General features: G+C 31.4%; 1 protein-coding gene across 1 annotated transcript; it reads left to right on the top strand.

Annotated features, from left to right (window-relative positions):
* Positions 1 to 6,018: 6,018 nt before the first annotated feature.
* On the top strand, positions 6,019 to 6,480 carry LOC129919274 (enhancer of split malpha protein). The gene has a single exon (XM_056000127.1). It carries the CDS (start codon positions 6,019 to 6,021, stop codon positions 6,478 to 6,480), a length of 462 nt encoding a protein of 153 aa, XP_055856102.1.
* Positions 6,481 to 14,935: the final 8,455 nt, after the last annotated feature.

Genomic DNA, 14,935 nt, shown 5'->3' with positions numbered 1-14,935 from the left:
ACAAAATTACCCTCCCATTTTAATCTTATCACAGAGAACTATTCCTCTTGATTCTAGAGTCTAAATAAAAAAAAAAATATGCCAAGCAAAATAGTGAACAATATTATTATATCTCAATTAAAACTACAAACAAAAATTATGTTTGAATTATGAACGGTATAATTTGTCTCTTCCTCATGAGTTATTCTCCAAATTACTTCCAAAGGCAAACAAAAAGATATTTGATAGCTCACTTACAATCAGTGGGTACCCTATTAATTTTTCTTCTCATAGTGCGTGTCTAACTTTTGTATTGGTTCATTTAAATTTTCATGTCTATCATCTATTATAGACTTAATTTTATTCTTTCGCTCTCAATCAGATGCATGTCATTTTCTTTTTCCATTAAAATCTCCTCTATCCCATTTCCAATCCTTTTTGACAGTTAATTTTGAATATCGTTAACGAATCGATACAAATAGTCTGGGAAACAAGGTTGAAACATCTAAATCGATTTTAAAGAAAATAAGGTATTTTTCTATTAATTTCATTATTTCATTTAAAAATCTTAGTACAATAAAATAGAAGTAGATTGGTATAATGGAACAAACATCCTTAATACATCATCAAAAATTACTCTGAATTTCGAATGTTGAGATTTTGATGTCCGCAAGTAAAGAAAAAGGATGTTGAAAACTTCAACTAGTTATGCTCTCTCGGACTATAAACATAGTGATGATAGTGGATATATATTTTAAAACTAATTTTTTTAATCTGAGACCTGTTTTGTTTAATTATAAAAATATTCATGAATAGGTATCTTCCTACAGGTTCCTTTTTCGATTAAAGTTTGAAAAGGGTTCTTATCTATCTGTATAGTTTTTTTTTTAGTAACGCGATCCATTTGAAAAGGTATAATATAATATTTTCTAGGATTAATAATGACTATCGAATACTTAAGGATAACGAAGAGAGAATAAAAGGATTTCAAGGTTCATTGGCGTGAACAATTAGAATTTTAAAAGGATTCGATTTAATGGTTTTTTTTTTCTTTCGAAAAGACTTTTGATGGCTCCTTTAAGTTGATAGGACTTGTTAAGGAGGAATGGAGAGATCACATAGCAATAAATGGTTTCTAAAATACTATTCACATTAATGATAGTTGATAGTTAAGTCTGAAACGGGTTAAACGAGTTGATGGATTTTAAAAAATGGTAAAAAATATATTTTAGGTTCAGATAAATTAATTTTTTTTGGATATTATAAAAACTATAAATGTATTTTTTTTATACCCAGAAAAAAAATGGTTTTTAACTAATTTAATAAAAAAAATAGTTTAAATTTTGTTTTTACATATTGCTTCCATAAGACATAGAACATTATAGTTCTCAGCCAGCGATATGTAAAAAATATTTTAAAAAATGGCTTAAGATATTCTTTTTTTTAATTTAAAAAAAAAATGAAAAAAAAAATGTTTAAGTGATCTTACGGTTAAAATTTAAAACAAAATCAAAAAAATAATTGTTTTTTTTTTATTATTATTTAATTTTTTGAAAACTAACTGATTTATTTTTAATTTTGCTCGATAAATACTTTTTAATGGCATACCATTTTTTTTGGGAAAATTTTTATTTATAAAAAAATTATTAAAAAAAAAACGGTTCCATTTTTTTTTTCTTAAATTTTTTATACAAGAAATTAAATCGCTGTTTAAAACAAGTTTTTGTAATTTTAAAATAAAATATTATTCTATTTTTAGTTTTATTTCATTTATTTAAAAATTAAATTAAAAATATTCTTCTATGAATTTTAACATGCATGACCAACTTTTATCATAAAAACAAGTCGATTTTATTAATTAAAATAAATGCAAGCTATCAATAAAATATAATTATAAAATTCAAACATGTTGTTATACTTGAATTCTGGTAGATTTTTATTAAAAAAATGTTAAGAAGGATTTATAAAAATGCCTAAAATTTAAATTTAAACTTTATTTTGTCTGTCTTATACTTTTAACGTTTTTAATTTATTCAGCTTAAAAAAAAGCTTTCGGTCAATATTATTTTAATAAAATAGACCAATTTTTATAATTTTCAATACATTTTTATACAATTTTTCAATCAAAACAATGCATCATTATAAGTTGTTGAAAAAAAGTGAAAACGAATGGTTACAAAAAAAAAATTAAAAATAAAAATTTCTCTAGTTTGTATTTTTGCAATTTTGAGTTTTAGAAAATATTGTTTTTATACTGTTGACTTATATCAAATTTCATTTATAAATCTTATTGAGTTCATTCACTCTATTTTCTTCCTTCCAATACATTTCAAAATATCCAATAAGAGTCCCCCTTACAATAACTATATGAAAACAATAAATCTCTCTCATCACTTGTTGTTCCTTATTAAAACGAGTTCTTCCACTTCAACTATCAAACCATCATCAATTTTTCTTATTCCTCTTATTTTTTTTTTCATTTCATCTCAAAATACTTTACTAATAAATGCAACAAGTGTTTTGAAGAATATTTTCTCTCTTCCCAAAGGGGACACAACTTGAAAAAGCCTTACATAAAAACCATAAACAACGCAATAAAGAAGAATTACCAGAAAAAAAAAAAACTAACTCACCAAACCTGAAATTCCCTTAAACTTGTAATATGGACCCTTTTTATTTATTCACGTCATCATCATCAACCAACAACATCATGGCTCCCCTCTTTTTTTTCTCAAAAGATTTTCTTTTTAATTATTTACACGAATCTCAGAGGAACGAAAACAAGAAGTGATGACGATAATAAAAAAAAAATAATAATAATATGTCCGTAATCTCGAGGACCCCAACATCACCACACATCACTTTGTAGTCCTCTATGCTCTCTGATCCTGTTGAATCAGGTTTTATGTTTTTTTTTTGTCTGCATGTAAAATACCCCCGCGATGTTCGTTTTATTATCATCATCATCATCTTTGTATGGATACCTCCTACAAATATAACCGAAAATAACAACCAGGACGAACTCTATATCTACCAAATAGGATCAAATTACTTTAACCGGTCTCAAAAACAACTCGATCGCTTCTTGAATTAAAAAAAATTTCTTATTCATTCCCTCGATTCCCGTCTCATGCAGAGATGATGATGATGACGATGTTGAAGACGATGACTCAAAGATCACATTTAATAAATAAACCCCAAAAAGACAACCCTGTGAGGCCATAGATGCTAAAAGTGATATCAGGGATGTATTTGCTAATTGAGAGTGTGTAGGGCGCTATTCAAAATTCCATGTGATGAATTTTGAATGGAATTCCTACAACCTTAATCGATTTATATTACATTCTTCTTCATTTTAACGTTTTTAGTTTCCTGGTAAAAGCTTTTTTTTCATAACAAATTTTCTTGTGATTAGTATAAAATGTCATGAATCGTATAAAATACTTAGTTTTGATACTTTGGCTAAATTGAGCTGAAAACAAACTAATTTCTTTTAGTAGACACCCTTGGAAAAAATTCTTCCAGCTGATTGGTATGAATAAGTTGATTTCATTAAAATGAATGGTATTAAATAGGAAGTTGTTAATTGACTGGTATAAACTTTGAAAAAACTCAGTAGAAAAGAACCATTATTTTTCCATCAATAATCTCAAGAAAATGTTCACTTTCAATAATAAAAATTGAAGAAAAAACAGGATTTTAATCCCTCTAACTCGAATGCTCCTGTAACTCGAACCGATTTTTGTGTCCCGTGGAAATTCGACTTAGAGAGCTCACTGGTATAAAATTTTATACTGACACAATTCAAATAAAAATCAACTATTTTTCATCAGACATCTTTAGAATTGTTTCGTTCAGTTTATTGTTATTTTTTCATCTTAATTGTATAATAGGTATAGCTGGTTTAAAGCTGGCTGGTATAAATTCTAAATTAACCACAAAAGAAACTTTTTTCTTCCATCAGGAATCCGATGACTATTTTTTTCTTTACAATACATTTTTTTTTCTTAACAAAATTTTCTTTCAAGTGATTAGTATAAATTGTCCTGAATGGTAGAAAAAAAGTTGGTTTTTGAAATTTTGAATAAATTGAGCTGACACTCAAGGTTCAGAAAAGTTCCATCAGACATTCCTAGAAATGATTCTTCCAGTTGATTGGTATAAATGAAGTGAATTTATTAAGATGAATGGTATAAAAAAGAAGGTTGTCATTTGACTGTCTGAAAAATATCAGCAGAAAAGAAACTGATTCCTTTCATAAATCATCTTGAGATTTTTTTATTTTATTTGTTAAAATAATGCAGATGAATGGTATAAAATAGTTCGTTTTAAGATAATTGGTATAAACTGTAAACAAACTCAACAGAGAAAATTTTCTTTCTTCCACCAATCATATGGAAAAAATTTGTTCTTTCTTTATAAAGACAGAAGCTAGTTTTAATCTGACTGGTATAAAATTGCATATTGACTCATTTAAAAATGAAAAAAAAGTAAATTTATTTTACCAGACATCAACAGAATTTTTTCTTTCATCTTATTGTAATGATTTGGTTGATTTTTTTTAAGCTGAATGGTATAATATCGTCGGCATAACGCCAAAACCACGAATCTGCATTTTTTGACATTTTTACTTTAATGCGTCATTTTTCTTGTTATCAGTCCCTCTATTCACTGCGCCAATCCCAATCCTCCATCTGTTGCCTAGAGGCCTAAACTTTCAATTTCCTTTCATAAAACTGCACGAGTTTAAAAAACTTTGAAGCCGTTTTTCTCAAAACTAACAATTTTGCAGATTCATGATTTTGGCTTTGTGCCCACGATATCTGGTTTTAAAGTTGACTGGTATAAATTCTGATTTTTTTTACCACATAAAAATTTCTTCTATCAGTAAATCCTTAGACTATTTTCTGCTGATTAGTATAAATTAATTGATTTATTTTAGATTAATGGTATATAATAGTTCGTTTTAAGATAATTGGTATAAACTCTGAACAAACTCAACAGAAAAGAAACTTTTCTTCTATTAAAATTCCCAAGAAAAATTTTCTTTTTTGATTGGTATAAAATAATCAAACTTTTGGAGTTAAATGGTATAAAAAAAAGATAAGCTGAATTCACTGAATTCAACCGAAAAAAATATTTCTTCCATCAATCATCCCTAAAAAATTCTCTTCCAGAAAGTTGGTATGAATAAGTTTTTTTTTAGCTTACTGGTATAAACTGATATAGTGGCTAGATCCAAAAGTTTTCATCAATGCCATAATATAAAAGTGGTAGGACTTAAATACATATTAGGCCCTCATCCCCTAAATACCCTGAATCCACTCCTTAAATATCGTTAATATTCAAAAGACAACGTTAAATTTCCTTACGGGGGATCAAGAAGAAGAAAACATAAAACTATCCTTGTACCATCACCACCACCAACACCATATGGTGCATATCTCAACGACCAACAAAAAATCACTTGTGTGTGTCATTAAAAAAAAAAAATTTGGGAAGAAAAAAAAATCAAGTAAACATTTCTCGTCCAAGAATATAGTTTCCCACGGTTTTCAAGGCAAAAGAAGATCCTTTTTTTGTTCAAAAAGATTTTTTTTTCTTCTTATTTTATGTTTTGTTTATTGTGTATGCTTGTGCATACTGATTGCTCTGGCTCGATGATGGCTCGCCTCTCAAAAAAGGGTCTCCCAATAGCGATAGTAGCCCAAGAAATGAAAACGAAGAAGATTAAGGGAAGAAAAAAACACTTTACACTCAAACAGAGATTGGAATATATCTTGTGGGAACCTGATTCCCATCGCACAGTGAGAGAGCGTACAGTGTTTTTTTTCTTGTAGGAGAGATGAAATATGAAACACCTGCCTGACGCAGCAATCCTATTGGCTAAGAAAAACGTAAAATACTCTCCTTACCTTGAAGAAAGTATAAATACGAGTTGCGCACACAGCAAATCGTTACAAGATTTTGGATTTTCATCAGAGTAAGACACAGTGTGTATTTTTTGAGTTCCTAAAAATTTACAAAAAATTTAACAAAATGAATCAATCGTACAATATTTACGCACAACCCTCAGCAATAGTTGCAAGTAAAAGTCAAAAATCAAAAATATCAACATCGCGAAAAATCAAAAACATTTTAAAACCAGTCCTTGGAAGGATCTTCAAGACGAAAAAGGCGCCAAAACGTAGTTCATACATTGCATCCGCAGAAAAAGATTATGACTTTGAATGGATTCAAGAAATTGAGAACTTGGCTAATGAAGAATTGGAGAATCGTATTATCGATGAAATTCATAATTGTTCAGAGGATGCAGCTATTTATGTTTACAATCCTGATGGTGATCGACAGTTGGAGACTATTGATAAGGAGAATTTTTATGTTCCTGTACATTTTGCCCGTACCAATGCTGGAACTTTCTTTTGGACATCAATTCAACGTGAGACTATTGAGCCATATCAAATTGAATGGAATTTCTTAGATCGTTGGGGACAAGCTTGAAGGAATCAAAAACATCATCACCATACTGAACCACAAACACACTCTGAGGCTTTAAAAATATAAGAATCCTTTTCTTTCATCAAAAGAGATAAGGGGGGAGGATTTGCTGTGATTCTGCGATTTGCGTGACCTTCAAGTTTTTTAATAATGTGATAATGGCTGTGCATAGGACAGGGAAATTTTCTACATTTTTGGACTTTTCGAAAAATGAGATTCAACCGATGACATTTGTACAAGGATGACAAATCATTTTGTGTTGAATTTTGCAAAAATCCTAGATGGGGATAGATAGAGGCGAGAGTAAGAAAGAGGAAATACAATTTTTTTTGTTTTATTTCACTTAACTTAATTGCAGTTTTGGTAATTATTGATTTTAAGAGAAAGAAAACAATACATTTTTGTAAAAGGGTTTTAGCTTTATTTGAAAGTTTTTATTTACTTTAGAGACACAGTCTGCCAGTTAATATTTATTTATATTTTTGTAATGAATGATAAAAAATTGTAATTTAAATTTTCATTATCAGGGATAGTTTTACTATGAAATATGTATTATTAGTTTGTAAGTTAAAAATTGTATGTAAACAAAAAATTTAATAAAACATTTTATATATTTTCAAAAAAAAAAAATCTATACTCTTTTTCTTTGATTTTTTATGATATTCTTGAATTTAACAGGTTTTTTCTTCCTCGTTGCTTTTTAGGTGGAATTTATTTTTTGGGTCATGAAATTATTTTTGACACGTCTTACTTGATTGGTTGATAGATTTAAAACTATCAGTTTTTTTTTGCTTTACTTGCTCGATATAATAACTCATGTCATAATATACTTGATTTGATTGAATTATTATAAATTGAGGTCAGTCAAATTGATAAAATAATGTCTTTTCTTACCAATTCATAGATATTCGAAGCATAAAAGTGTTTTCTTTAAGCAATTTCGTTCTAACTATGCGATGATAATTTGAAACGAAAGAGCTGAGGTACGAACCTTTTTTTTTATTTTTTCATTTTTTTCTTTTTTAAATCGATTTTTGTTGATCATTTCTTTTTAAATTATTATTCATAAAATGGTTTTGTGTAAGAAAATATAACTGCAGGAGAAAATCCGTGATAAATGGGTTGAAATAAGGTGAGTAGGTGGGAAAACACTCACTCAATCAATAATAGTTTAATCCTCTTAGCTATTTGAAGTAAAGTCGTGGGTTAGATTTTGAGTTGATAAATCAATTTCTAGTAGAAAACTATAGAGTAACTTTTTTATTCGTAATATTCAAATATCTAAGCATCATTGTTGTCTTATAACTAGATTTTTCTTATTGATTAGGATAATGATCATGATTTAGCTTTTTTCGGTTTATGGTGGAACTCTAAAAGTGATGAAATACGCTAAGCAATTAATTTTTTTAACTCTCTGTTTGAGAGTAAAGGCGAAACAATATGAGATAAGAAAAGACTTAATAAAATTTATTGTATTTCTTGCACTTATAGTTTTATCGTTTACTTACTATCTATCGTTCGTTATCCAGTTATTGAGAAAAACTTATTAGAAAAAGTCAGATTAGGTATTGATGATGTCACATTTTCAAGGAAAAATAATGTAGCATATAAAAAGACTAGACTTTGTAAATAAACAATTTTCAAAGATTATAATCAGGGAGAGGATGTTGTGGAATTTGCCTTTTTTTCTTGCTTAATCGTACGACATTATAGATTAAAAATAAACACGTTTTACGTCCCGCTCGTGCCAAATATATGTATTTTATTTTGCCTTTTTTTTGCCTTTTCTTTCGTTATTGCCTTTTTTTGCCTTTTCTCTTGTTATTGCCTTTTTTTGTCTTTTCCTATGTTTTTTTTTTATCTTTTTAGCGTCTTAAAGGTAATGCCTACACACAAAACACTCAAATATACAAACAAAAAGCTAACTTATTCAGTATATTACTTGCTCAATATATCTATTCTATATTATAAATTCACTACAAAACAAAATTCGAATGAAAAGATCTACCTATGCAACTTGTTTGTCTGCTATTGCTACCATTTATTGTCTTCTACGTTCTATTGCGCGTCCGACAACCGACACGTATTAGAGTTCAAAAGCTAATTTACAATACTCGATTTGAAGAAGTTCTCCAGATTTTTGACATAATCAAGAGAGATTTAGAAGCTGCGAAAGGGGCAGTCGCAAAAGATGTTTTCGAGAAATACAGATCAATTTTTTTTTTTGGCAGATAAAATAATAACATTGGAACACAAATCCAGGGGTCGAACTACGGCGTATTGACGCTTTATGTCTCTATCATTTTCTTCTAATTAAAGAATGAAATAGTCAAAACGTTAACGAACGTTTGCTGTAGTTCGACCCCAGAGCTCCCGGCAAATGTTGAAGTGGGCGATGTCGAGTTCTTTAATTGGGGTCCAGTCGTCTTTACAGATGTAGCCATAGGCGGATTTAGGGGGGGGCACGGGGGCACGTGCCCCCCCCCAGAACTTAAAGTTCATACTTAAAGGAAATCAAACTATAAGAGTTTTAAAAATATATGAATAATAACAGAAAGAACTTGAGTAAAATTCTTGTCTATTTCTGGCTGAAAATGCGAATTTTGTTGATTGTTTCATCCCTTTCCCATGAAAAGCTCCACCTCACAAATAAATAAACGATTTTTCGATTTGAAAAAAAGTGAATTTTCAAAGTGATTTTGGTGAAAAATTTTGATATGGACATCGAATGACATTGAATGATATAAAAAAAATAATTGTACCTATATGCAACTCTATTTTTTCATACAGAGGGGTTAAAAAATTTGCACTTTTTTCGTTGTTTTTTTTTCAACATTAGTGTTTTTAAAATAGCGGAACACGTCACAAAATTGCATAAACTATACATTATAGAACTGCAATATATGTAGAACAAACTTGCATTTCAGAAGTTTGCCCAAGTTTGCACCCCGAAAATAAAGACCCCTTGAAAAAAAACTCCTCAAAAGCGACCCTTACTTATAGATTTTTATAAATATTATTTTATTGAGAAAATTTCTCCAGGGATACCTCTAAAAATATGTAAAAATAATAGTGTTCCAAATTTCAAAAGAATCGGTGCAGTAGTTTTGAAGTTATGAGGAGCACCGGCGTTGAAAACATTAGTTGTGGGGATAACGATTTAAAGTTTTGAACTCTGGACTAAAAGACTAAAACGTTCCTAAGGGTAGTATTAAAATACTTATAACTTGGTCAATTTGGCTCCAAGAGACCTACGATTTGAACACAATATTCTTGAGGTATAAAACAATTTAACTCCTTGTAGCCCCATGTGACATTTCTGTAACAAACCGAAAAAGATTGCATAAAAGCTCTACAAACTATTTTTTTTCTTTTGAAGTAAACCCCACGGGGTTTTATTTTTGGATTTTAGGAAAGTGCCTAAAAATTAATATTAGATAGTTTTTTGCTTGAATTTTTGAATTTTTATATAAAAATAAATTATTTAACCTTTTTTTACTCCCAAAATATCGAAATAACTAAGTAAATAATGACTTTATTGAATTTTTAAAAAATACGTGTTTTATTAAAGATAAAGGCCAATCGATTGACTTATTAATTTTTAAATTTACGACCTTGGGTTACAAAAGGTTAATGCAAATAAAAAAAAAAACTGGGTTTCCCGGCAAAAAAGTAGGATTCAGTTTTTTTGTTATTCTTAGGAACTTTAATATTTATTAGAATGAAGTCTTTAGTATTTGACTAAAAACTACTAGGTCATTAACTAATGGTATAATTATGTCCATAATATTGCAAAATTTTATACAAAATCAATTAAAAAACGTAAACATTTTTTTTTCTTCAAAATTTCATCTTTAAAACTTAATTTCTCAAAATCTATTTGGTGAAACAACTTAAGTCAAAAAATTAAACAAAGAATAGATTACTAACTTTAATATAGCACAGAATTGTACGTGCATTTTCTGATTTTTTATATTTTTTTTCTTCCGGCTAATCCAGGAGTAAGAGGGTTAGCACTTAAGTGGCTTTTACTGTAACAAGAAAATGAAAATTTTTCCTTCCGAATAACTTTTTGGTCATTTGGTACCTATTTGATGTGGGAAATGTGCCTAAATATTTTTGGCCAGGTTTTAGACCACTGTGGGTCGTTAAAATTTTCTGCTTGTTAGTCAGTCGTATGGTACTTCACTTTATTTCTAACTGTTATTGCTGTTTTTTTTGCCAATCCGTCCCTTGTGCCCCCCCCCAGAAAAAAAATCCTGGATCCGCCCCTGGATGTAGCGAGATATTTTAGCTCCTTTAGGGACAATCGCAGGCTCTTGTTAACTGAAAATTTAAAAAAACTCATGATTGTTCAAAATTACTGCAATTAATTTGTATATTTCATTCTTTTCTCAATAAATGCCTTTTATGCCTTTTTTTAAGTTTTTAGTTTTTTTTTTCAATTTTTGTGTGTAGCTGATAGATTTTTTAAAATTTTTGTTTTATTAAATAATTTGTACTCTAAAATAAATTATAGTTATCAGTTATGAATGGAGGTTTCTTTTCATGTCTCACTCCATGAATTTGGGGGAAATTTTTAAAATGCATTTTTTTTTTGGCAAGAGGTTATTTTCAAAACTCTCAACAAAAAGATTTGTATTTGTTTTCTCTAAATGCAAAGGCCTGTTGATTACAAACTCAAAATTTGAATTAAAAACCAATTTTGAGACTTTTCTATAAAGATATGGACTTCAGAGTGAAAGAAAAAAAAATGTTGTTTTGGAAATATCTCAGGAACCAGACTTCCAAGAAAATTTTAGTTTTTAGTTATGAATAGTACTTAAATAGATTTTACTTTTGATGTCTCATTCCATTGATTTTAAAGAAATTTTTGAAAATGTGTTTTTTTTAGGCAAGGATTTTTTTCAAAAATATGAAAAAAAATAACCTTGGAATTTTGTTTTACCTAAATGGGTAGGCCTGTTCACTGTGAACTCATATTTGTAAATCAAAACTTTTTTCTAAACTTGCTAAAAACAGAATTTTATTCAACAAAAATAGCAAGAAAGTGCTTGATTTGACCTCCAAAAAATCTTGAAACACCATTTTTGAGAAACTTTTAATATACATTAAAAAGAAAAATTAAAAAAAGGGCACTTAATGGTTTTCGAAGAAATTATTAAAAAAAAAAAAACATTATTTAAAATATCGTTAGTACCTAATGATTAAAAAAAAAAAAATTAAAAAATTTATTTATGTAAGGTAGGTAGGTAGGTAGAGATGGCGGTCAAAGCAAACGAGCTTGATGACCCAATTAGCGCAGAATGCGCCGTTTTGATACCAAAACTCATGGAACCTATGATGGATTTATTAGAAGATAGAATTTAGATTGATTTTAAGAGGAAAGACAAGTGTTTAGGAACTCCTAAATCCACTTTGTTGAGTTGAAGAACGAGATCAAGTCTTTGATCTTTGATTCTGATATGTTATCTATGTCATTAAAGAATTCACTCCCCAGAGAAAGTGCTCTATATCTAGCGAGGGCCGGACATTGGCATAGAAAATGGAAGACCGTTTCTTTTTCTTGCTGGTCCAAACAGCTGCGACAGCAAGTATTGTGTGGTATACCCAACTTTGCTGCATGTTCCCCTATCGGCCAATGTCCTGTACACACCGCAACGATTCTGCTAATATCTTTTCTGGGTCTGGAGATTAAATCATTGGTTTTGGATTTATTATAAGTGGGCCATATTTTCCTAGATATGACGCAGCTATCTAAACTATGCCACCTATTATTTGCTTTTTTTAAATAGTTTGAGTAGATATTGCCCTTCATGACTCCTATTGGAATGTTAACTGCTTCTGCTAGCGACTCATGAAGGGCCGATCCTTGCCTGGCCAGTTCATCTGCCTTTTCGTTGCCCTCAAAACCACTATGTCCTGGGATCCAGACTAGAGTGATTGTGAGGCTTTCGCTCAGTATTGAGAGTTGCTCTCTGCACTGCTGAACCAGTTTGGATGATGTCATGACTGAAGAGATTGCTTTTATAGCTGCCTGACTATCTGTTAGTATAGCTACATTCTGGGTTTGATTTAAATTTATTCTTAGTACTTTGCAAGCTTCCCTAATTGCGAGTAATTCTGCTTGAAACACGCTTGCAAAATTTGGAAGTCGAAAGGATTTTGAAATATTAAGGGATTCATGATAGACACCCGCACCGACCCCACAGTCCATTTTTGAGCCATCAGTGAAAATACAAGTGTCGAAGTCTCTCGTCACAATTCCATCTTCCCAGTCTGTCCTCAACGGGAAGCTGACCTTACAATTCCTTACAGTGTTCAAGGTAGGAGTGTGATAGTCGGTAGGGGTCAGAAACATATCTGATGGTACTAAATTCGTTATGTCACTATGACCAAAAGGTTTTACCTTCCAACAGCCGGTTTCTTTTAGCCTTAATACGCTACAAGACACCTGGTATTTGACATGAAGGTCTATGGGTAAGAGGTGCAAGAGAACGTTTAGAGCCTCAGTGGGGCACGACCGGAGGGCTCCAGTCGTCCCTACGCTTGCCGTTCTCTGGATTTTCTTAAGTTTGTTGATGTTGTATGCTTTACTTAGAGCAGGCCACCAAACAATGGCGCCGTAGGTAAGAATGGGTCTTACAACCGCTGTGTAAGTCCATAGAATCATTTTTGATTTAAGGCCCCATTTTTTCCCAAAGGTTTTACTGCAGGCATAGAAAGCAATGCTCGCTTTCTTAACCCGCTCTTCTATATTTAGCTTCCAGCTCAGTTTAGTGTCCAAAATTACACCTAAATATTTTGCGCTAGAAGAAAGTGATAAGATTTGGCCGTTAAGCTGAGGTAGAGGGAAGGCAGGGATTTTGGTTTTAGTTGTAAAAAGCATCAGTTCCGTTTTACTTTGATTAACTCCTAGGCCACAGCTTGTAGCCCAGTTGCTAACTCTTCTCAAAGCCGTGTCAGTGATCTCACTGATCACGGGTAAAAATTTTCCTGATACAAGTACAACCAGATCATCCGCATATGCCACTGCCTTCACTCCACTTCTCTCAAGCTTCACGAGGATATTGTTCATAACAAGGAGCCATAAAAGGGGGGAAAGAACGCCACCCTGAGGCGTACCCCTGTTGACGCATTTATAACAGTGTGAATTTCCTAAACTTGCTTGAATTCTTCTCTCTTTTAGCATTGAAATAATCCAACTTCTGATGTAGTCTTCTACTTCAAAAGTCACTAGGGCCTCGAGAATAGATTCGGTTAGGACATTGTTAAAAGCTCCTTCTACATCTAAGAAGGTAGCTAGGGTATATTCTTTAAAATGGATCGAGTTCTCAATTGTTCGAACGACTTCATGGAGGGCTGTTTCCGTAGATTTGCCCCTCATGTAAGCATGCTGCGAACTCTCCAAAGGACATCTTTTAAAGATCTCTCTAATATGGGTTTCAAGAATTCTCTCCAAGGTTTTGAGTAGAAAAGATGTTAAACTGATTGGCCGGAAATCCTTCGCGGATTCATGCCCTCTTTTTCCCACTTTGGGAATGAAAACCACGCTTACTTGTCTCCACGACTTGGGCACATGGTTAAGAAGAAGGCAGCCTTTAAAGATTTTTTCAAGCCACGTAACTGCTATCTCTTGCTGCTTTTGTAGCATGATAGGCAGAATACCATCAGGGCCTGGAGACTTATATGGAGAGAAGGTGCTAATAGCCCAGGCTATATTTTCTCTTGTTATCAGGGAGTTAACTTGTTCTGCCGTAACTGACAGCAAAGTGGGATTTATGTTCACTTCAGAGGTATTGTCTTCACACCCCGGAAAATGAGTAGTCATCAGTAGTTCCAGGGACTCAGCTGGAGATATAGTCCAGGATCCGTCAGGCTTTTTAAGGAATGAGGGATTGGTATGTTCCCTCGATAGAACTTTGCTAAGCCTGGCGGAGTCCTTTATATCTTCAATGGAATGGCAGTATTCCTCCCAGCTTTCTCTTTTGGATGATGCTATAGTATGCTTATAGACTCTTAAACAGTCCTTATAGGGTTGATAGAATTTGTGTTTATGGCAGATGTTGAAGATTGTTCTAGTCATTTTCCTTAAATTAGACAAGTCTTCATTCCACCAAGGAGGAAAAGTTTTGCTACTATGTCTTACCGGGCACGAAGCCTTGAAGGCAGTGATCATCGATCTTTCAAAGTTCAAAACATTTGACTCAAGATCCGCAACCGTATCTGTACTCAGATTAGGTATGCTGCGTAGCTTTGCGCTAAAAATTTGACTGAATTTCTTCCAGTCAATTCTTTTGGGATTTCTATAGGGGGTTGGGATTTTGGTTTCAAAATTAAGTTGGAAGAGGATCCAACTATGATCTGAAAAAGATTTTAAGGGCGAAACTCTCCAATTTTCAACCTGCAAATCGGAGCAATTATTTATGAGAGTAAGATCCAGTACATCCTCCCACCC

The sequence above is a fragment of the Episyrphus balteatus genome, chromosome 4 (genome assembly GCF_945859705.1).
Source record: "Episyrphus balteatus chromosome 4, idEpiBalt1.1, whole genome shotgun sequence".
Taxonomy (NCBI): domain Eukaryota; kingdom Metazoa; phylum Arthropoda; class Insecta; order Diptera; family Syrphidae; genus Episyrphus; species Episyrphus balteatus.
Note: the sequence above shows the minus strand (reverse complement) of the source record. Positions and strands in the feature narration are given on the sequence as shown.